General features: G+C 46.1%; 1 protein-coding gene across 8 annotated transcripts in view; it reads left to right on the forward strand.

The window, feature by feature from the left end:
- The window catches only part of DPF3 (double PHD fingers 3), a 173,865-nt gene that overhangs the window by 14,428 nt on the left and 137,662 nt on the right, over positions 1 to 21,775 (forward strand). For 6 of the 8 annotated variants that reach the window (XR_008208811.1, XR_008208812.1, XM_052692196.1 and 3 more), the window contains exon 1: positions 2,308 to 2,339. The exons of 1 other annotated variant lie outside the window; for it this stretch is intronic. Coding sequence is in view for 4 of the 7 variants with exons in the window: in XM_052692196.1 (XP_052548156.1) it covers positions 2,308 to 2,339 (32 nt within the window). In the remaining 3 variants the exon portion in view is untranslated. Of the gene's footprint in view, positions 1 to 2,282; positions 2,340 to 21,775 lie in introns of those variants that run through there. One more of the 8 variants, XM_052692198.1, reaches the window with a different exon arrangement.

A 21,775-nucleotide genomic window follows, 5' to 3' on the forward strand; every position in this document is an offset into this window, starting at 1 on the left:
TAGGTCTCTGTGAGCGTGCCGTCAGTCAGTGCTCTGTTCCTTCTTTATAGCTAAACCAGTAAACTAAATGCTGTTCAGTTGTCCATGAAATGTGCTGTAGGACAGCTAGGTGTGAGCAGGATTGAATGTCTCCATCTGCAGAGGTGGAGCAGAAATGGGCCCTGGTGCGGCTGCTCTGCACTCAGCCTGCTGGGACCTCTCTGAGCAGGGCAGCTCTGACGCTCCCCTGGCCACTAACTGTGGTGGTTATCTGTGCCTGCTGGTGGCTGACATAGGCCCAGTGCCCATGTGGAAGGAGCAGCAAGGGAAGGAGGGCTGTTGCAGGAGCAGGAGAAAGCCACACTCCCTGCAGAGTGTGCTGAGATCTCTGTGCCTGCAGAGCAGGAATGGGCCTTTATCTCCATCCAAAAAGGGTCAGAGGGTCTTGTTACACTTCTGAAAATGACCTCAAATGGGTTTGTTTTAATTCTCTCAAAGCGTCACCATTTTGTATTAGGGTATATCAGGACTTCTTAGAGCACAGCCGGATGTTGGTGCCTTCCCTCAGCAGCCCAATGCTGCCTCCAGTTCTGCAGCACTGTGTGGTTTTGGGCTGATTTTCTTGTCATATGAAGCAAAGGAGTTGCTATCCCTCACTTGGATATTTGGCTGTCCGGGGGTAAATGACAACTTTTGGATCATTTTTGTCGCTGGGTAAATAGCACAACAGTGCATCAAACCAGAAATCTTTGTGGCAGTGGGGTGTGATTCAGGTCACTGGTTGAGGGTCACCAGTTCAGGTGCATGCAGACCCATTCATTTTTGTGCAGAGTGTACAGCAACGTGTGCTTGTGAGAACTCGGCAGTTTGTGGTTAGCTTTTCCTGTGAACAGTGTGAGTACTGAACAGGGGTTTCTGCAGTTACAGTCAATGTCACCTGGACCACTACCAGACAAAATAATATAATGTAATACGATGATGGAAACGTTCTTAAAGATTGCTTCCCAGAACCGTGGTTAGGATACATCTCGGCAGTCTGGCAACTCTCCAGCTGACAGGAAGCTTGTTTCTCCAGTAACCAAATGGCTCGGATGGGGGAGATGGTTCCCTCTGGGAGCACACAGTGGGCAGGTTGGCCTTGGAGCTGGAGCAGGTGGTGCTTTGGGAAGGGAGGACCCAAGGCACACTAAGGAAGGCTTAGCTTCTGACAAACCTGCCAAATCCTGCATGAATGGGAAAGTGATGCATTGCTTTTTCCCCTTCTTATCTGCTTGTAATAATTTCTGTACCTCTCTGTTCTCCATCTCTCATCCTTTTCTCTGCTGCCCACGCATTAGAAAGTTTTATTTTGACAAACAGTTGGGAAAGATTTTGTTTTTCTGCACTTGCAAAGCTCATCCCATGAGCCCAGCAATTGCTGTTTTCTCTGTTACATCTGAACATCTCTCAAACGTTTACTTCCATTCTTTCATTAAGTTGTGGGTCTGGCTAGCTCTGTAGGCGCCTATCTTGCTCTTGTGACGGGGGAATGCTTTAACTGCCCGCAGTTGAGTTTCCTCTGGTTATATGAATGCGAAGAGAGGAGAGGCAGGCGTTGTTGTTGTTTCTGGATGAACAGAGGTGCCCGAAGGGAAGGGAGTCCTCCGGAGAGACGCCGCCGCAGGGCGAGGCGAGAGCTCCTGGCTCGGACCGTGCCTGCTTCTCGCGGTGTAACTGCATCCACTCCGGCGATTTGCCTCCGCGTCCGCAGGCTCCTTCGGTCTCTCGGCCGCGCTCCACAACTCCTCGTGAGCCCCTCGGAGTAGCGGCAGGTGGCTGCGGGCTCCCGGGACTCGTCCCCGCCGCCGTCTGTCGCTGCCATGGCCGTCCCGTCCCGGGAGCGGACGGGGCGGGGCGCGACGGGCAGTGCCGCCGGGCATTATGTAAGGGCGCGGGGCCGCGGCCGCCCGACGCGAGAGCGAAATTCCTGGGGGGAAGCGGCTCTGCCGAGCGCCAGCGGCTCCCGGGGGACGGGCGGACGGCGGTGCCGGCCCGGCGGGGGGGGGCGCCGGGCGGGGCGGTTCCCCCGGGGGTGGCCGCTGGCAGGAGACGCCCGGCCGCGTGCCCCGTGCGGGCGCTGCCCCTTTAAGGGCCGCTCGCCGCCCGCTCCACAGGCAGGGAGCGACCTCTGGGCTTTGACAGCTCCCCTAATAACTAGCAGCGCGCTGGCTCCGCCCCCGACGCCCGATTGGGCGGCGGGCCGGCACGGCGCGTGCCGATTGGCTGGCCGCTTCCCCTGAGCGAACCTTTAGAACTCCGAGACACAATATTCTGTTACATTGTAGCAAAATGGCGACTGTCATTCACAACCCCCTGAAAGCGTAAGTAGGGCTCAGAACCGCACACGCTCCGCGTGGTTCCGGTACGAGAAAGGGCGCCCGCCCGCCGCGCCCGTCCCCGGATCCCCGCCTCCGCGCGCGGCCCCGGCTCGGCGGCTCCGGGCGGGCGGCGCGTCCTGCGGCCCCGGGCGCGCACCTGGCGGCGTCCCGCGGGGTCCGGCGGCCGGGGCGGGGCGGGCAGCGGGGAGCTCCGTGCCGCGAGGGAGCGGGGTGCGGCGCGGGGCTGCGGCGCAGCGGCCGCCGTGCGCGCGGAAGGCTCCGTCGCTCCGAGCGCCGAAGAGTTGATGCCTCTCGCAGCTCTGGAGCGGGCACCGGGGGCGGGAGGGAGCCTTGGCTGCGGCCGCCACCGGCGTCCCCGTCCTGCGAGAGACGTGAGACCGCTCGCCGTCCGCCCGGCTCTCCTCCTGTGTTTCCCTTCGGTCGCGGCGCGCGCGGCTAATCCCGGAGCATTAGGGAGAGCGCGATCCGGCTCCGCGTAACCTCCTACGGGAGAGTTCTCCTTCCCGGGGCAGCGCTCCCGCGGACGGAGCGCAGCGCGGGCACCTGGCGGCGGCACTTCTCCGCACTCGCGGCCGCGCGGAGCGGAGTCCGGAGCCGAAGTGAGGGCTGCGGGGTGGCTCTGCTTTCTTTTCTTCTGCTTCTTTATGTTTGTTTGTTTTTGACTCGCGTTCCTCCGGCTGGAGTTGGAAAACCACTCGGAGGTGGTTTCGGGGACTCTTGCCGCCGTCTCTCCGCTGTCTGCAGGGAGGGAGAGCCTCAGGCAGCGGAGAGGCGCTGACACGTTTGCCGGCTCTCCCGGAAAACCTTCGCTTTCATTTCGCGTGCGCTCCGCAGCGCCCACACGGCCGCGGACAGCAGCAGTGCAGGTGCCCCGCGCTCCTTCAAGGGGATCCCGGGGCCGGGGCTCGGTACCCGCCGCCGCCGCCGCCGCTCTCCGGACTCGCGCCGCCCGTAGCAACTTGTCGCGCTGCCGCCCCGGGCTCTCTGTCCCGCTCACAGCTCCCGCCCGGCTTCCAGAGCCGCTCTCCGCGGGCAGCGCTACCCGGGAGCCCCGGGGTGGGGGGGGGACGAGCGGCCGGCCCCCGGCCTCGCCGTGCAGAGCCGGGAGGGCAGCGGCACGCTCGGCTCCTCTCGCGCGGCGTGGGAGAGCGCGAACAATGGGCAGCTCCTCTCCCTGCCTGCCCAAGTGCTGTGCTGAGCGGGGGAAGTGGGACCGGCGCGGGCTGCCCGGTACCACCTGTATTTTTTATTGAGAAGTTGTTTAATAAAACATTTTATAATTTTCACTCATTCTTTAAAGTTGCTGATCGGGAAACAATACACATGTAAATAAATTATGCATGGAGTAAATTAGGACGAAAGCGGTAGGACGTATAATAGGGGAAAGGACGTAGCGCACAACGTTTTATCCTCATGTGTCCTTCCTGACAATGAAAGGGAGCCGAATGACATTTGCATTTATCTGCGTTTTGATTGTATCTGAAAACCCACAAACGCCCCCTACAGAAACTGCCCGCACAAAGGTTTCGTTCCGAGCCGGGGACAATGTAGGGACCGAGACATCCCAGCTCAGGTGTCAGCAGCCCCGGCTGTGCCGCGCGTCTGCGGGCGCCTAGAGCTCAGTTTCTCTCCGGCACTTGAACACACGTGTGGCCTCGTTCACGCTGCTCTGCTCTCGGGGTAACGTGCTCCATGTACCTGAGAGTCCCTGGGAACACGCTGCACGGAATAGCTCGGTGCGTGCAGTCCCCCCGGCTGCGATGGGCGCTCCCACATTCAGCTCGCCTCTCTCTCTGCCTCTTTTCTCACTTGCTGGTTCTCTTCAGGGGCTTTCATCCCTCTACTCTTCTCCCCTCTCACTGCCTCTAGCAGTCTGGTCAGCCCGACTGCTCGCCGGCTATTTCTGCCATCCAGCACCCTGCTTACCTACACGGTGCTCTGGGGCAAAAACGGCAGAGATGTGAGTGTAACAGATCTGCGAGAAAAGGGCACCAGGTGTCTGGATAAACACAGAGTTCTTTGCCTGCAGAAAAGGCAGCACTCAGAGTGCTGATGGGCAGCAGTGGGTTGGAAATGCTGGATTCATTGTTGTATACTTATCTCTATTTTTTTTTCATCTTCTTCTTTGGATATCTTAATGTGGAGACGCTTGAGCAGGGCAGCAGAAGAAACAAATGCAATGAAATGGTATTCTGAATGACTTGAAGTGTCAGTCAGAAATCTCAGTGGGCTCTGTAAACATTAATTAATTAAACCTCTCATCACCTCTGTGAAGAAGGGATTATTGCCTTTGTTTTGTGGGTGACTAAACTAGGACAAAGTTGTTAAGAAACTTTCTGAATTGAATACCAAGTGTAGAGCACAGCAGTGCAGCTTACAGCCTTAGCAGCTAGCCACGTTTCCTCCACCCCTGCCTTACTAGCGATATGCATATGGTACCATAATGTATTTAATGTAATTAAGATCTTGTAATTTACAGAGCTCGATCTAGAAGCGGAGCTGATTTCCCCCACCCTTCCTCTTTCTGCACTCCCACAGCTGACTTTTATTTCATACAATCAGTTAAATGCACTCGCTGAGCTGCTGCTGCCTTTTTGGCACGAGGTTGCCCTGCTGCAGCTCTGCCCTGATGCACGCAGGAGGAGCTGCTGCTGGCTGAGTCCCAGTGTCACGGTGCAGTGCCCTCCCTCCTTTGGCTCCACCAGGCCGTGGGACAGTGACTAACCCGTCCTCGGCTGGCCGTGCTGTTGGACAGCCCTGATGTGCTTGGGGAGGTTTATTCCCAGCCAGGTGGTTGGGAACCGGCTCAATGCTGAGCGCAGTGCTGGAGCTAACCTTACAAACCCTACCGGTCTTCTGCGTAGCTGCTCTGCCACAAGCACGTGGCAGCGGTCAGTTTTCCAATGGCCGTGCCTGTTGGATAGAACAGCCCTGACAGGCGGCTCCAGCTCTGGAGGACCACTGGCCTTCACTGTTATGATGGGTTCTGCGGCATGCGGCACCAGTGCAAAAAGGAGGCACACCTCCTTGCTTAATGTCAGCAGGAGACCAGCAAAGGTTTTTGGGCCCTGTATGGCAGGAGTATTTTGTAAGTGTTAGCTTGGGCTTGACTTCAAGCTGGGGTCTCAGAACTGGAAGTTTCCATATCCTCTTACCCACCGCCAGAACGACCCTACAGTGTGACTAAGTGCTGATGGAGACAACTTATTTATTTGTTTGTTTATTTATGTATTTATTTATTGTCTGGATGTTGTTGCATAAGCAGCTGGTTGCTAATTCTTAATAACAAAGTATGATGTGCAGTGCTTCTTCCAGCAGGTGGAAGCAACAAGATAGATGGACAGTTAGGTTGCCAGTTCAGCATTTGCAAGTGATGTGAAGGTGATTTTAATATGGCTTTGCAGAAGGGAGTGCTCTTCTGCTTGACAGAACACGGTTGTTAGATGCATTAAATCATGTACCAAAATCTCTACAATGTGGCTCTGAAGTCTCTTAAAAACATAAATGAGCCCCAGCATGACACATTTCAAGCCAATACTGCTGCCCACATGAACACTCTCTATTCTGTATCCCAGCACCACCCTTCAGCGAAAATGATGGATGAATGTTTTTGTATTTATGCAGGGAAACATGAGCATAAGAACAAAGTTGTAGGGGGCAAGAAGGGGAGGAGAGAAGCCAAATCCTGAAGATCTGAAGATGTGCTGCTCTGAATGAGGAGAGCCAGATAAATGTGTTACAAGTTACAGTGTTTGTCTGGCCGCATGAGTAACTTGTGTGTGAATAGCTGTTGTAATGCTTTTGTAAATTTGTTCCGCTGGTGAGAATGGACAGAGCTTGTGACATAAAACTCTCACTGAAAAAAAAAAAAACAGATTTAAAAAATATGTGGTGTGTGAAAGCAATACTGAGCTATCCGGAATGAGCTACAAAGTTCCGAAGATGGGTGTTTCTTGATGGTAATACTGAACTATATGTCCTGAGGTCTGGGTTCACAGCGTCCAGTAGGTTGAGTCCCCAGTGGGTGAATGGGAACAGTGTGCCAGGCGGTGCAGGGGGGCAGCCCAGGAGGTGAAACGGGGTCTGTCCTCAAGTGCTGGCGGACTCCAGGGAAGGTAATGGGGCGCACCCGATGTGTAGCCTTGTGGAAATACACTTCTGCCTCTGCTTTCCTTCAACTGGAAGAATGGCTTCCTGGAGGCGCTTTGTCTATCTCGTTGGCTGTGCCTCTGCTGTCTAGAAAAGAGACATTCCAGATTCTTAGAATTACCATGTGCTGAGACTGGTGTTTTCTCACCCTGCTTTTTCTTTCAGATTGAAGCTGAGTTTCTTGGTAACTCAATTTTACAATGTATGAATTCATTCTGGGCTCATCTTTGTGCTGTCTGAGTGATGTTGCCTTGAGTAAGAACAATTCCTATACTGTGCATCCCTGAGGACTTGTCAGAGTAGGATGAATGCGCTCTGGGGGCTGGCGCTCTTTCCCTTGGCCGAACAGAGCTCTGACCTGGGGATCCCCAGGCTCAAGTGGCACTTTGCCCCAGGCAGAGGCAGTGCCGTTTCCAGCCCAGACTGGGGCTGCATTGGGGTGCATGATGCTGCTGGCTTTTGCCTTGGGCACAGACCGAGGTTTACGGATTACTTCTTTCATGCAGGTCCCAGTTTTATCTTTGGTTTGTTTCTTTCAAGGTGATCAGTTTTAAAGTGCTGTATCTAGGAGACAGCATAGCTATAAAAATGCCCATTTTAACTTTTTTTGAGGGGAAGTGCTTCTTTCTTCTCTTTAAAAACTTCTGTGCAGCTTGTGGAAGAAGCCCTAATATACTGGACCAGTATGTGAAATGCAGAAAGTGATTTTTCTTTCAAAAGAAATAAGGAAACTCTCTGCTGCGTTTTTACTGTCTAAACCAAGTTACATGCAACAAATAGCCTAAGTAACTGCTTCAATCCTGAATTCTTATTTATCTTTAATGACCTAAACTATTAGAAGTACGAGCCTCCTGTATTTTTTTTCCCCCATTGTTATGGATGGTTTATTTCCCAGCAGAGCGTATTTTAACCACAGATTCCCAGCAGATGTTTCAGAGAAGAATAATGCGGTGTCTCGGCGGCTGCTGGCCAATATCCCTCTCGCCCCCATCTCCTCCAGCATGGGACCAGTGAGGCTGTGTCAGCACACAGCTCAGCTTTCAGTTACCTGCCCGGCTGGGTGCGGTTCGAGCTGCAGCCACATGGAAGGTTTTGCTGGCAACCCAGTGCTCTCGAGGGAGGCTCTGCTGGGAGCCACCTGAGCAGTGTGAGCGGGGCAGGGACGGGTGTCGATGAGTGTGCACTGGGGTGGCTGTGATCAGCATGCGTGTGCTTGCCAAGCCCTGAGTCATTAATTTGGCGTTCTGCTGAGCTGTAGCTGGGAGAGAGTCCCCCGCTCAGATGCTGATGGGGACGCTGACTCTATCAGTGTTGTTCTGCTGGGGAGGAAGGCTGGAAGTGACACTTAGGGTCTCCGTCCCCTAAGGCAGAATGGAGCCAGCCTGGCTGAGGATCACCTCTCCATTCATGCAACACAGTGCACCGTATCAGGCTTTGACATCTGATAACACCGTCCTTGCTTTCTGTTAATATGAATAAATCAGTATATAATGCCAACTGTAATGATGTAATGTACGTATTAAATCTAAATACGTGAAAGAAAGGAGCTCCACATAATTTAGTTTCCTCCCCCTTGTTTCTTGCCAGACCCCTCATCATTTTGGCTCTTTACATGTTATAAAGAGTGCTCTGGTTGGGGTTCCTGATTTCTTTGGTTAAGACTGAATTCTCTACAAACATGTGGCTTAATGGTTTCTTCTCTGTAGGGCTTCAAAATCTAAATCTGTCAGACTGTGCAAAGAAAATCAGGTGCAAAGCAGAGAAATAAGGCTGTGTCCCGAGCTGGTTAATGCCAGCCTGCCCTACCGCATCAGCTGGCACCGCTGATGTGATCTGATCAGATGCGGGCATGCTACTCCTGCCAAAACACAAAGCACAGTGCTTATGCTGCTTTTCTGCTTGGAGTTGGCTTCATGCTAGCCACAGGAAGATGGATTATGCCTATTGGAATAAAATTACCTCTTCAAAGTATTTTGAGCGTTTTTTATGTTTTGGAAGAGTAAGTGAGCATCAGTTCAGTACATTGTGTCATACAGCTGTGAAATTTTTGATCTGGTTCTAGCAATTTTGCAATTTGTAGTGTTTGTAGCCTGATGGCTCCACAGCCCAACATGTGATTAGTTGGAGATGGGGGGGAAAATTGACATGAATGGAACTGTATTCCAGATAGGAATGATGGAAATGGAGGTTCAGAAAGATGTTTTACTGCTAATCTTCTTTGGTCTTGACCATGCATAAAAGCTGCATCATACTTGAAGTTACTGTTCGATGAGTTTTGTAATATCAGAATCAGAAATATATCAGAATCATATCAGAGCCCACTTAGATCTATATACAAGCTTACCCTGGTGACGTTTTTTTTTTTTAAAGAAGGGTTTGGAAGATTGTAGGTTTCTATGTTTTCTACAGGTTCTTTCTGCTTGCAGCTTTCAGTTCATTAACATATACCTGTTGGTGTAAGATATGGAACAGATTGGGATCATGACTCTGAGATCAGCACTTTTCATAGCTGGCCTAATGCAAGTTAGCAGCCAGGAGAGACGTGCTGGGTGAGTGCTGGTGATGGGAAGACTCTGTGGTGAGCTCTTTTTCCACAGGCATGGGTGAATTGCAGCACTTCTACTGCTTCCTGAAACCTAACTGATGCCTAGACATTACCTTTCAGAAGTGCTTCTCCAAAAAGGGACACATCCTCTGTCAACTGTGGTTACAAAGTCCCCAGTGATTGAACTGGTGGTGAATGTGGGTGAATGTGATGTTAACACTCCTTCAGGTACAGAGGGGCCCCAAAAATTTCTCCCCTCTTTCTGTTCTCTTCCACTGATGCAAATGGACAGGAGCTTCAGCAGTTAGCCGGTCTTATGCTGATAGCAAACAGGCATTCATGAGGTCGAAATCTAACAAAAAATGTTGATGGGGAAATATGTGGAAAGCCTTCTCAGTTTCACATCACCAGCTGTGATTCATTGTTGTTGATAAGCTCAGCTAAATGTTCTATCTCTCCTTAGCTTTCCTCTCCCCTGCCTCTCAACTCTTTCCCCCATTGACCTCTACAGCAGAGTCCTAGCTGTTGATTTATCAGGGCAGACTAGCTCAGCACTGTGTGGAGATTGCTTTTAATTAACTCTCTTCGTTTTTTCCAACCTTCAGGGAGCAGCAACCCTTTAATGATTTTAATATTTTATCTGGATTTATATCCACCTTAGGTGTTGTTTGTTGCTCTGCTTCCTCACGTGTTCTTCCTGAGCCATTTCCCAAAACGAACTGTTTGTTTCAGGTCCCTCATATAGAGTGAGTCGGAGTGTTTTAATGGCTTCTGAACTGGGAGGATGGCTCTCTGTGACCAACTGTGGTGTTTGGAGGAGGGTGGGGAGTTAGAGGTGATGCATTTTGGTGCTGTCCTGGAGCAAGGCTCCTTCCAGAGCTGTGCCTCACAGCTTTGAGTGGCAGCTTTGTTCCTTTGTGGCAGTGTGGCAGATGAGAACTCGCTGAATTAAACCTTCATTGGTTTTCATGGTCGGAGTTGTGAGCTTATTCTCACAGTCAGGTATGACTCTCAGTAAAGTACATGCTAATGTAATGACCTGTTGCTAAAATATAGTTAACTTCCAGTGCATGAATATAGGTCAAAAGGAGATTCCTCATTTACCAGCAAAAGACTTTTTTTGCTGACTATGAATAGTTCTGCCAATTGAGATTTCTTCAGACTGATCATAAAGCAGGCGGACAAAACTTCTCCCACCTATAATTTTCTTATGAGAAGGTGCTGAGGAGTTCCCTCAGGGATCGTTAGAGGAGGAAACTCAGGGGAGACCTTAATCTTATAGAGTACAGTGACCAGAAAGGAGGTTGTAGCGTTGTGGGCGTTGGCCTCTTCTCCCAGGTAACAGCAACTGGACTAGAGGAAATGGCTTCAAGATGCAGCGGGGGGTTCAGGTTGGATATTTGGAAAAACTTCTCAGAAAGAGCGCTCACGCTCTGGCACAGGCTGCCCAGGGAGGTGGTGGAGTCACCTTCCCTGGGGGTGTTGAGAAATGTGTAAGTGTAGCACTGAGATGTGGTTAGCAGGCATGGTGGAGATGGATCCATAGTTGGACTAGATGACCTTAGTGGTCTTTTTCAACCGTAATGATTCTGTGATTCTATGAATTAGAAAAAACGTTATTTGCGATCTTAAGAATGTGGCAATTTCATTCTAGAGCAGGAAAACACTTTATACTCATACTCAAGGTTTAGTACATCACAATCCCTTTTGTGGATTTTCTTTTCTCAGTCCTTCTTATGGAAGGAATGACATGGCTAAATGACTTGGTTATTGTTGCACCATCAGCTGCTGATACTTGGAAGACAAGAAGTCCTATTTCTTTGCTTTGAGCGTGGAGTGTTTGGCAATATATGAATGATATGAATGAAGTGAAAGGAAATCCTTCCTGGTTAGCAAGCAGGTCCTCGGTCCAGCTGATATCAGGAATAGTCGGGAAGTAAAGTAAGACTGTCTGCCTGTTTCTGTTAGGAAGAATTAACTGAAGAATGCCATGAAACACCATTTAATGACAGTGCTTAGAGCTGATGGGGTGCAAAAATTTTACCATCAAAATTAAATGAATTACACTAAGTGGTAAGTAGTTAAAAATATTTCCTCCCTGAATTTAAAAATATCCATGCTGCCCACCAGATAGCCTGCTCAGTATAACTTGTGTAACTCGTGCATTGAATCTACAGATACTGATGTGAGAACAGTGACTCAGTTTATTTTACAGGGCTACTTGTAACTGTGTGTATTTGTAGAGTGTGTTGGTAAAAGAAGTTGAGAAGTTCCCAAATCTAGTCCTCTTACTGAGGAAAGTGTCTCTGAGACTCTAGCTGAGAGGAATGTGATGCTGGGTGATGCTTATGACAAAATTGGTGGGGCAGCACCAGATCACATATGTCATCTGGACTGTGGTTTGTGTTTATGTCCTTCGTATCTTCCTCTGCAGTACACTTCAATTTAACCAAGTAATTGTTTGGGTATATTTTTCCCATGTTGTTGCTGTGATTCCACAGTAACTAACTCCTTATCTGATTAGATTGCAAATGTATTTGGTTCAGGTGTTCATTTTGCTGAACCGAACTGAAAAAAAATTCCCTTCTCCTCTATTACCAGCTTTCTAGTTTTGTTTCCCTAACTAGCCACAAAACCCAAGGGCTATCAGAGGCTGGCTCTCCTGAGAATGTCTTCTGAATTCTGCACTGCTGCATACACACAGCCCACGAAGTTGAGGCCTGGCTGGCCCTTACAAAGCAGCCCGTTTCTCAGGCTGCTGTCACCAGCAACCTTCTCCTCCCTGCACCCTTTGGAGGGGAAGAAGAGGAACAGATGCGGGGTGAGTGCTCTGCCTTTGGGAAAGTCTCTGACCTGAAAATGGATTGAAATTCCAGCCGAATGGTTCCTTCCCTTGGTAACAGAATTGCACGCCTGGGCTCTGAGCTCTTTGCATTAATTCCATCTCTGCTAAACTTTACCAGTCAATTAACCATGTCCATCTCCTGCTCCAGCAGCCACATGTGCTGTTCTGCCACAGCAGGGTTTTGGAGCACTAGCTCCCCGTAGCCTTTGCTGCAGCAGTTTTCCTCTGGCAGCTTCCCTCAAGCGTGGTTATCAATTAGGACCTGTCAGAGTTTTCCTGCCGATGCATCTGTTTTCAGGACTGCAGGACTTTGACCTTTTGCTGTTGTCTTTATAAATACTACTTTTTCCAAGAGGGGCCAGCTCAAATGCTGAGTGTTACATCTTTAAACTGATACAAAGGCTTCATGAAAATTTCAATCTTAGTCTGGGGGGATTCTGGTAAACCTGGATATTTCTTTTGCTTTCTGACATTTTGCTACCCTTGGGTTTTGGTTTTGCTTGTCAGAAAGGACTCATTAAGCTGACCAGTAGTTCCAGTGTTGGGCTGCAGGAATCACCCATAGTTTAGAGCTCTCCTTTGGTCAGTTGGCTAGCAGATGGGACAGGAGAGTGGCAGGTTCCTGCAAGCTGATGTCCAGGAGGCACTCACTGATGAGTTCTGATGCAGGTTTCCTCCAGAGGGAATTCTGCACTCCTCTCTGCAGCTGGAAGAGTGGCTTGGCACTGGCACTGGTGAGCTCTTGGCAAATGCTTAAGGGACCACAGCAGTAGCTTGGACATGATTTTCATGCATGCTGTACTACCATCAAAACTTGAATTGGACTACAGTGTGTATTAAAACACTATTAAAAAGATTCTGTATTTAATATCTTGCCTTGAGTGCATGGGTGATCCTGGTTAGTGGATAGATATCTATGTAGGTTGTTCTGAAAGTAATGCATCATATTTATTTCCATGGAAACTACAGTGACTACAAAGAGCACAATAACATCGTTTGGTAGAGTGAATTTATAGGTACAAAACACTGTTTTTCAACACAGTCACCACCATTAGCCAATTCGCACAGCTGAGCTGATGGTGAAATGTTCTTTATTTCACATTGTGACAGCTGTGTATGGCTGTCTTCTACAGGGCTTGTCTTTCACATCACTGTTGCCACTGCTGAAACCCACCACCTCACTATACTCATACCCACTGTTTGGTCTCCATAAAAGTTCAGCAAATGTCAATGAATGTCAATGGGTGCAATTTTTTTCCACATGGATAAATTCAGTGACACATCCTTGCTTCGTATGCACTTTCATGTCAGACACTGTTTTGACAGACTGCCCCTCTGCTGTTGTCTGTGATATGGCAACCAAATGTAATGGAATATTGGAGAGAAGGTTCAACCTCTACTGTCATACCACCAACATCCACCTCTGATGTCGTAAGCTAACATAATAAAATAAGAGGCATAACTTTCAGAGCAGTCCTCGTATATCGTGAAAGCTGCCATCTGATTTGGCACTAATTGGTTCCTATGTGGGCACTTCGAGACAAGAAGACAAAGGCCAAATTGGCCAGAGAGGCTCAATTAAGAGAAGGGAAGGTTTAAGAGAGGGTTCCTAGGTCTTACGTCCAGTCCCCTGGTACCATGTCAGATAATCCCCTTCATAAACTGAAAAGTCCTTGTCTTAAATCCCCAGTTGGACTGTTTGTTCCCATTACTCCTCTTGGGAATGTTCCAGAACCCACTTCTCTGGTGGCTGGAAATAGCATTTTAATCCCTAGCCTAGCCCTACTTGTGACCAGTTTATACCCATTTGTTCTGGTGCCAGAATGGAGTTGTTAGTCTAAATAGTGTTACTCGGTTCACGTCTTCCTCTCCACTATCGGGAATTTCTGTGACACTGTTGTGAGTCCTCTCATCGTTGTTCTGATGAAATAAACTATCTATGCTATCTTTTACTTCCCTTTAATCACCTAAGTATTTATTGCCTTTACCTTCTCTCAGCTTGGATTACTTCCACTTACCTTTCTTGAATATGAATAGACAGAACTGTACTCAGTGTTTCTTCCAGATGAGCTTTTGGCCTCTACAATAACTTTAATTTTACCTCTCATGGCAACGCTTTGATTCTGTATTTGTTATTGTTTCATGCTGGTTGTTCACAGTCATCCTGTGACAGATGTAATGTCAGCCTGTGATTTTTTTATGTTTCTTCTGTCCTCTTTCAGCTGTCGTTGTTGAGGAGATGATCTCCATGGTGTCTGCTGATTTTTTTTTTACTATATTCCTTCCGCCTTATTCTTGCCTGATATTCTTAACTTCCTCAATGGCCCTCCAGCTTGGGTCATCAGCACACATGCTTCTTGTGCCAAGGTCATTAGCAGAAATGCTGAAAAAGATCAGCCTGCAGACCAGGTTTTTTTTTGTGCAACTCTGTAAGTAACTTTCCTTCAGCCAGTTACTGTCTTTGGTAGGACATAAACTCTGTCCACTTCTCTTTCTCTAGTTCTTCAGGTGTATATCATCATTCTTGTACTTATCTTTGTCTTCCTATTTTTGGTAATCTTTCATGCTTCTTGTTTTTCATTTTGCACTTAAAAAAAATTGATGTGAATAAACTCAGGTTCAGTTAGCCTTACTGCAATAATTTGCAAAGTTTTAGAGCAAAAATATTTTATTTTGCTTTCCATACTTCAGCAACATAGTACTAATCATGATTTGCAGTATCTGCTTAAAGAACTTGCTAATAGATGTATGATTTCACATGGCAGTTCTCAAGCAGATGTGATTCAGTATTTGTGCCTTCACTGCACAACTGTGGATTCCACCTCAGGCATCCTCAGGCACAGTTTTTCCTTAGCTCTTGGCCTGTTCCTACATTATGCTTTATCTGTGTACATTCTCACTGCAAAACAGCTGAAATTTCTTTAATCACTTGTGTTTTGATATCTGAGAATATTAGTGTTTCTTAATAGCTTTCTCAAGTTCCAGCTCTTGACTTTGGCATTTCTCCTTTTATCACTCTACATCTGACCTTTAAGATCCACTTTTTTCTTGTATTACTATGGTTTTCTGTTCCTGAAGTGTGTCTGCTTAATTCTCCTGTCCTTTTCCAGGGTAATTATTCAGCCAATAACTTCTCCAGTCTTTCCAAAACAGTTCCAAACAAAGTTCTGCATTTTTGTCTTAAAGAAATTCTCCAAGTTCTGCTTTGTTACTCTCACACTTACAGAGCAGGTTTGAAGCACTCGGAAACAGGTTTGGAGCACTCTGTGATGGTGATGGGAAGTGTACTATTTTGTACCTATTCTTTGGACTGCAGAAGTCTGAAGCTGTGTTGATTTAGGGCAAGCAGGGGCAATTATGCTTAATATTAAGATAGTTCACTTAATTAGTTTTGTGCCTAGATGTGGCTTTTAAGAGTTCAGCAATGTAAAACCACGCTGCTTCTTTCATCAGAGTTGCAACCACTATGTAAAAATCCGGATTAACAACATGAAGTCATTTTGTCTTAAACTACTTTGTACAATTTCTTTCCTGATATTATTGATCTTATTTGGAGAAAAAGGTATCTATGCAAAATATATTTACATTTTTGTACTTGTATATAGTATAGAAAAGAAAGAATATGTTTACAGATGGTGTTTAGGAAAACACGATATTGTTTGTTAGTCAGTGTCTTGGCATTTTAAGCACTTCCATATTCTTCTTACTAATTTACTAATTTACAGAAGGATGTGATTCAACTCTTTCCTATCGATTACTTTCAAAAACTTATAAATAGAATTTTTTTAATCTTTATTTATTTTATGAGGGAGGGCTCTGGGAACTTTTACAATATTACAGCACTCTTTGGATCAATGCATGTCCCAGCAATCCCTTGCATAAATGACCTAAAATCGTGTGATCAAACCTCTTCTCCCCTCCCCATCCCTAGAGAGATATTTGTAATTAGATAAAATGAGGACAGAATATGCATAAGTATCTGTTATGCTGGGATTCCTGCCCAGAAAGGAAACTAACGGCCTGAGCTGGTCATAATCTTGTGCACCCTGTATGCTATTGACAAGGCTATGGCTTGAGAATGTTGGGAGTTCAGAAGCAGATTTTGGCTGCTGTCGAGTGGTAACCTTTCTAAATTGACTGTCTTCCAAAACAAATGGAATTATGCATCCTATATTTTACTCAGCGTTCATTGTTGGGGACGTTTTGCTTGTAAGGGAGGCCTGACTCTCCGATCTCATGCTTTATGCAATGGAAGCGAGTGTGAATTACTGCTGCTGTGGTTTGGAAGTGTTTCATGTTCACTTTGCCCAGATGTAAATGACCACATGAAGTGCAAGACAGAGGAGATCTGGGCCTGGAATTGTTGCTGGTTATTTTTTTCCATTTCATCTAGCAATTACTGCTCGTCTCCGCTTCTTCAGCAGAAAGCACTGTGGTGTTCTGGGAGTGAGTTCTCTCTCTCTCAGCTTAGACTGAAGAGCCTCTGAAGTCTGTATGCCAGGTTGTCTTCTCCTGAGATACTGCACCATATGAGAGGATCAGATAGGTGGCACTTTGGAAATCTGGAGGTTGCTTTTTGTACTACTGCAGCTTTCTTCTTTCTCTCAGTGCAGTTGGTAGGTGTCAGCTCACCCCTCACAAACTTGTAGTTTTTCAGTGCTCTGTTAGATTTGTGTTTTTGTCTTGTGGCTTGGCAACAGTGAAACATAAACTTTGGTCTCTTATGAATCTGTCAGTCTTCCTCAGCTACCCCAGCCATTGGCAAATCCGCTGATGAAAAGCTGTACTTGAACAGACAGGCTGTCTGTGTGCTGGTCGTCTTCTCTTGCTTTGCCTCAGCATCCTTGGGGTAGATGTCAGGGAAGGTAATGGAAGTATTGATAAAAGAGGAGCAAGGTCGTGTGAGAAGTTTGTCCTGCATGTTCGCAAGGAAGGTACTACCCAGTATTTCCACTGCTCTGCCCATTGCAGCTAAATCAGCAGCCAAGACTTTGCTGAAACTCTTTTATTATTCCTTTTTTTTTCTTTTTTTTTTTTTTTCCTCATGATTATGTCTGGCTTGGCATCTTTTTGAACCAAGGAAGGTTGATTCGTTTGCCCTCTCCACTTGTAGTAATTTGCAGTGGGAGATTTGGGGTGAAGCTCTGTTTTCTTGTGCATATGAGAGAGCAGGAGCTTCTTTGGCTGGAGTGGAATGTGTTGTTTCAAGGCATCGAATGTGGAAAAAAACCCTTTGGCTTCATACAGACTATGGGTTTTGTTTGTACTCAGTCAGTGTGAATTCACTGAAGTCCAAAATGTTGTGCCAGTATGAGAGATAAATCAAGTTTCTGTTATTTCAAGACAGCCTAGCTACCTTTCCCTTTAACTTCTCAGAATCTTCCCACCCTGTAGGATATTCAGCAACACCCTGTGCTTAGAATGTGTGAGCAAATGTTGACATTAGCTGCCATCTATGAGATCCTTAGCAGAAGTCTATAGCTTAACACGCAGGACGGGCAGCAAGATGACTTCTTAGTAACGGGGATGGATCTGAACAAAATCCTGGAGCTCAGCACTTCTTATGAGCTTCCAAGATTGAACCTGGATCTGAAGTAAAATGTCTTTAATGGACAGGATCCAAACACCCACATGCTTTGGCAGAGCTCAGATCCAAATTTTGTCTACCTAAAGAATCAAGGTTCTGTTTTCACGTAGATTCATTTACTGGTGAGAAGCAAGGGAAGGGATAAAACAGAAAATATGACACATTGGCAAAATTGTTTTTCAATACTGTTTTTCAAAGTTTTTTCCATGAGGCATCAGCAGCTCTTAAAAATCACAGGGAGAGAGTACAGTTGTCAATGAGCCAGAACGGTTAAATGCTTTTAAATATTTGAGTTGGGTTATTCCTTCACCTTTCTTTCTCACAAACATGTCTGGTAAAACTCCAGTAATGAAAACACTTGCTTGGAGGGAAAAATAAAATCCTTTTCAGCAAGTAATGATGGTGACATTTTAATCATATCATAACAACACTGTTAGCAACGGTTTAGGTTTGGCATTGAACATATACACAACATTTGTTCTTTTATACACTATCAGTATTACGTAGTAAAAATAGCACAATTGCAAAACCCATTTGCCACCCTTGTGCCAACTTTGTTCAGCTGACAGTTGCTGTTTGAACTTTTAAAGCAATGTTTCGTCCATATGTTAATACCAACTGCACCATTAATTCTCTCTGCTTTCAAATGATGCTCTGTGCCCTATAACCACACACGGTATTTACTTCCCAGTCTGGGATACCTGCGAGACCGTATCTGCCAGATAAGCTGTGCTCACCCTGGGTAGCTCCGTACGTCGAGTTGGTAAAGAGCAGCATTAAGATAGCAGCTGAAGAAAGATCCCTGCTGCCTGTGCAGAAGTTTGTTATAGCCGCTTAGCTTCTCTGAGCCATTTCAGGATGGTGCTATTCAGAAAATTTCATCTTCCTACTGGGAGACTTGGAGCTATTCTACAATGTTTTGGACGCTGTGTGTTCTCTCTAGTTATTTGCTGAATGCTGATCGTGTAATTCTCACTTCAGTTTAATAACGGGCTTTTGATTTTCAAAAAGAAACAAAATCACAGGGGCAAACCAAGGCTGAGAGCATACAGTAAATGAACACTGTAAGTGGTGTGCTACGTGGTAACAGGTGGAAGTCTTCACTTGGATCAGGCTGAACTGGTTCTGGTTTAACAAAAGATAGAACTTGCCCCAGATCATATGGTGCTCCCTGAGGTACTTACTAGCAGAGAGCTGGCTGATACACAGATATACTTGCTACTGCACCATCTCACAGTGCTGGAATTCAGCTTGAGTAGGTACATATAGATCTTATTTCAAAGCCTTTAGAATTCTGCCTCAGTCCTACTGTTAAGATAAAATCACGTTTTATTTTGGGAAGGTTGTCATTGTTTTCTGTACTTACTTCTGTCATGGTTTCTCAAGGATAGGGGATAAGCATCAAGTTGGTAAGAGTGAATCAATATGCAAGAGTTTGTGTGTAGACTAGAACCTGATCCCAGAGTGGGCAATTGATGGAATGTCACACTTGAGAGGACGTCCCGGGGGATAAGCTTGGACATACAGAGAGAAGCCAAAAGTGCAGCTAAGAAGTGCCATTTACCTATAAGCTATGGAATGGTTTTGTTTTCTGACAGGCCTTTTTGGAATTTTGCTCACTGTTTCCTTTTACATATTTATGAACATAATACTACAGTGAACTTGATTGTCATGACTGATACCAGACCCATGCTTATAAAATTGCATGAAAATCCTTATTTGTTCCAAGATGCTGTTAGGGTTGTTAGACCTTTGTTTAGCTGGAAATTGTTTGAAGAGTGATGAAAGTTACTCCGTAATAAAATTGTAGCTTTACAGTGCTTGTGTGAGACATTTGTTTTTGTGATTTAAGCTGGCAGCACATTCAAATAGCAATAAGGGTATCACTGCTCTGGCTGCAGTGGTGCCTGCGCTCCGCAGAGACTTGGTGCTACCTGGTGGTAAAGGTAACTCTTCGTCTGCCTCTCTCTCCAAGGGTAAGAGGCCAACGCCAGTTCTAGTCTGGTTATGGGGAAGGGAGTAGTAGTAAGAGGAGGAAAGGAGAACCGGGGGAGAATGAGGTATGCTTCTCCTTTTCCTACTGGGAGGGTTGGGAGGTGAGGAAATGGTGCCTGCATCCAGGGACCGCAGCTCCCTTCCAACAGTAGCTGTTTGTACTCTGCAGACAACTTAATGCTCAGCCTGGTTTCCAAATGCCTTTGATAACGTTCTTTTCTAGAAGCTTCTAAAGAAATTAAACTGCCCTGGAGATTCCTCTGGTACTACAGTAGTTGGTTAAAAAGCTGGAAACACAGGCTAGGAACAACTGGTCATTTCTCTCATGTCACCTGTGGATGCCCAGCTGTGTCAGCAAGTGGGCCTGTGCTGCCTTGTATTTGCAAATGGTCTGGGAAGTAAAGTGGACAGAGAGGCAGAAAACTTAGCAGCTAATTGCTAATTATATTGTATCTATAGTAATATGTGATATATACTAATTATAATAATTATATTCCAGGTTGGAAAAACATAAGGTCGCTACAAAGTATTGAGGAAGGACCATGAGAACCTGAAAAATTGGGCTAATTAAAATGGCTGATCATGTTCAGTTTAGATAAATGTAAATTAATGCAAGTGGGGAAAAACAATCTCAAATTAACATACATAGCAATGGAGACAGAACTAGTTACTGACACTGAAATGAAAGGTTTTGGAGTTATAATAGATAGTTTTGTCAATGTATGAGCTTTGTGCTCAATGGCTGGGGAAAATAATAAAGTAATAAGAAAAAAAGGAAGAAGTAAGGGAAGATGGTCTGAGTATTAGGAGTTATTATTTACAAGAACGAAAATATCATTGTTATGACATTGTATGAATCCAAGTTTTGCTGAGTGTTAAATAGTGTGAGCAGTTTGGTCTCCTCGCATTGAAAAGGATAAAAAACCTCAAAGGTGTGCTTAGAAGAAAACAAGGACGATGAAAAGGAACAACTTCTCTATCAGGAGCTATTAAATTAATTTGGGTTTTTCAGTCTGTTCGAAGATTTCTGAGGATTATGTGAAAGAAGCATCACTGAAGAGGCAAATGGGATGAATGTTCAATTTCTCTTGAAGTTGGAAGTTAGCACATGAAATGAGGTCAAAAGAAGCTGGTAAAAGATGCACTAAAAGGGATGCTTTTCACAAAATATTAAATAAAGCTGTGGAGCTCTTTGCAAGGGGATGTATGGGGTGTTACAGTGAACGTGGGTCCAAAAAGTGTCAGCTTCACAGACGGAAAAGCCTTCAAGAGCTATTGAATACCAGATATCTGAATCACATTTTGCTGGAGGTTGAGAGACTGTGTCAACTGTATTTTCTGTAGAGTATTACTCTATCCTGTCCATATTTTGTGCACTTCCTTAGGGATTCCTTATTGGCTGAAGTTTGAGACAGGATCTTGGGTTTGGTGGACCTTTGCTCTGACCTGGTGTGGCCATTCTTATGTTTCAAGGGCTCTGGCAGTCATATAGTACTTAGCAGTGTTGCAAGAAAGGCCTTGAGAATTTCAAAGTAAGAGACCCAGAAATGCAAGGCAGAATTATGATTACTGGTTAAATAACCCGAGCTTTATTTTGTTTTTTTGCAACGTTTGCTCCTTCATGTCAACCCTAGGGGGAAATTTGTGTGCCAGTTCACCCAGGTCTTGCAACAACCTGAGACAACCTGTTTATTAAACATACACTTTGGCTGCTATACAGAGGAAATGGCACGATCCCGACTGGTAATGCAGAGACTTGCATTCAGTTTCTGCCTACACCGTTGACTTTCTGTATAATTCTAGCCAAGTCCTGTAGGTTTTTTTCCCTGTGCAAACAGATAAAACCTTTTGTATCTCTTATTGAAGAACAGCTTGAGATTAATGGTTGTAAAGTGCTAAGTAAGTGCTAAAAGTTGTGTGTGCATGCAAAGTTTGTTTGATGCTGATTTGCATAATGGCACTGCAGTTAAGGAACTCGCTGTCTTCCCTGGCTGTTCACAGGCCTCTAATTCAGACCAGATAAGGAGTGAAAACTATGTTCTAGAGGAAAAATTCTGAATTGATTCTACACTTACAATTTATTCACTTCCTTAAGAATGTGTACTGTCAGGGTTAACACCTGGGAAATCTTCAGTAGTCTGATTTGTGTAGAAGAAGCATTCTTCTTTGTCCTGCCTGTCTTGTTGCACTTTCTTCTTGTTTTGGTGCTCCCACTAGGCCGTTGTTTATGGGATGAATTTCTAGTCATGTCTCAGATTTGCAGTCATAGGTGACCTTTGCTCTTCCATGTGGCTTTT

Source organism: Tympanuchus pallidicinctus, unplaced genomic scaffold, assembly GCF_026119805.1.
Source record: "Tympanuchus pallidicinctus isolate F22 unplaced genomic scaffold, pur_lepc_1.0 scaffold3, whole genome shotgun sequence".
Lineage (NCBI taxonomy): Eukaryota > Metazoa > Chordata > Aves > Galliformes > Phasianidae > Tympanuchus > Tympanuchus pallidicinctus.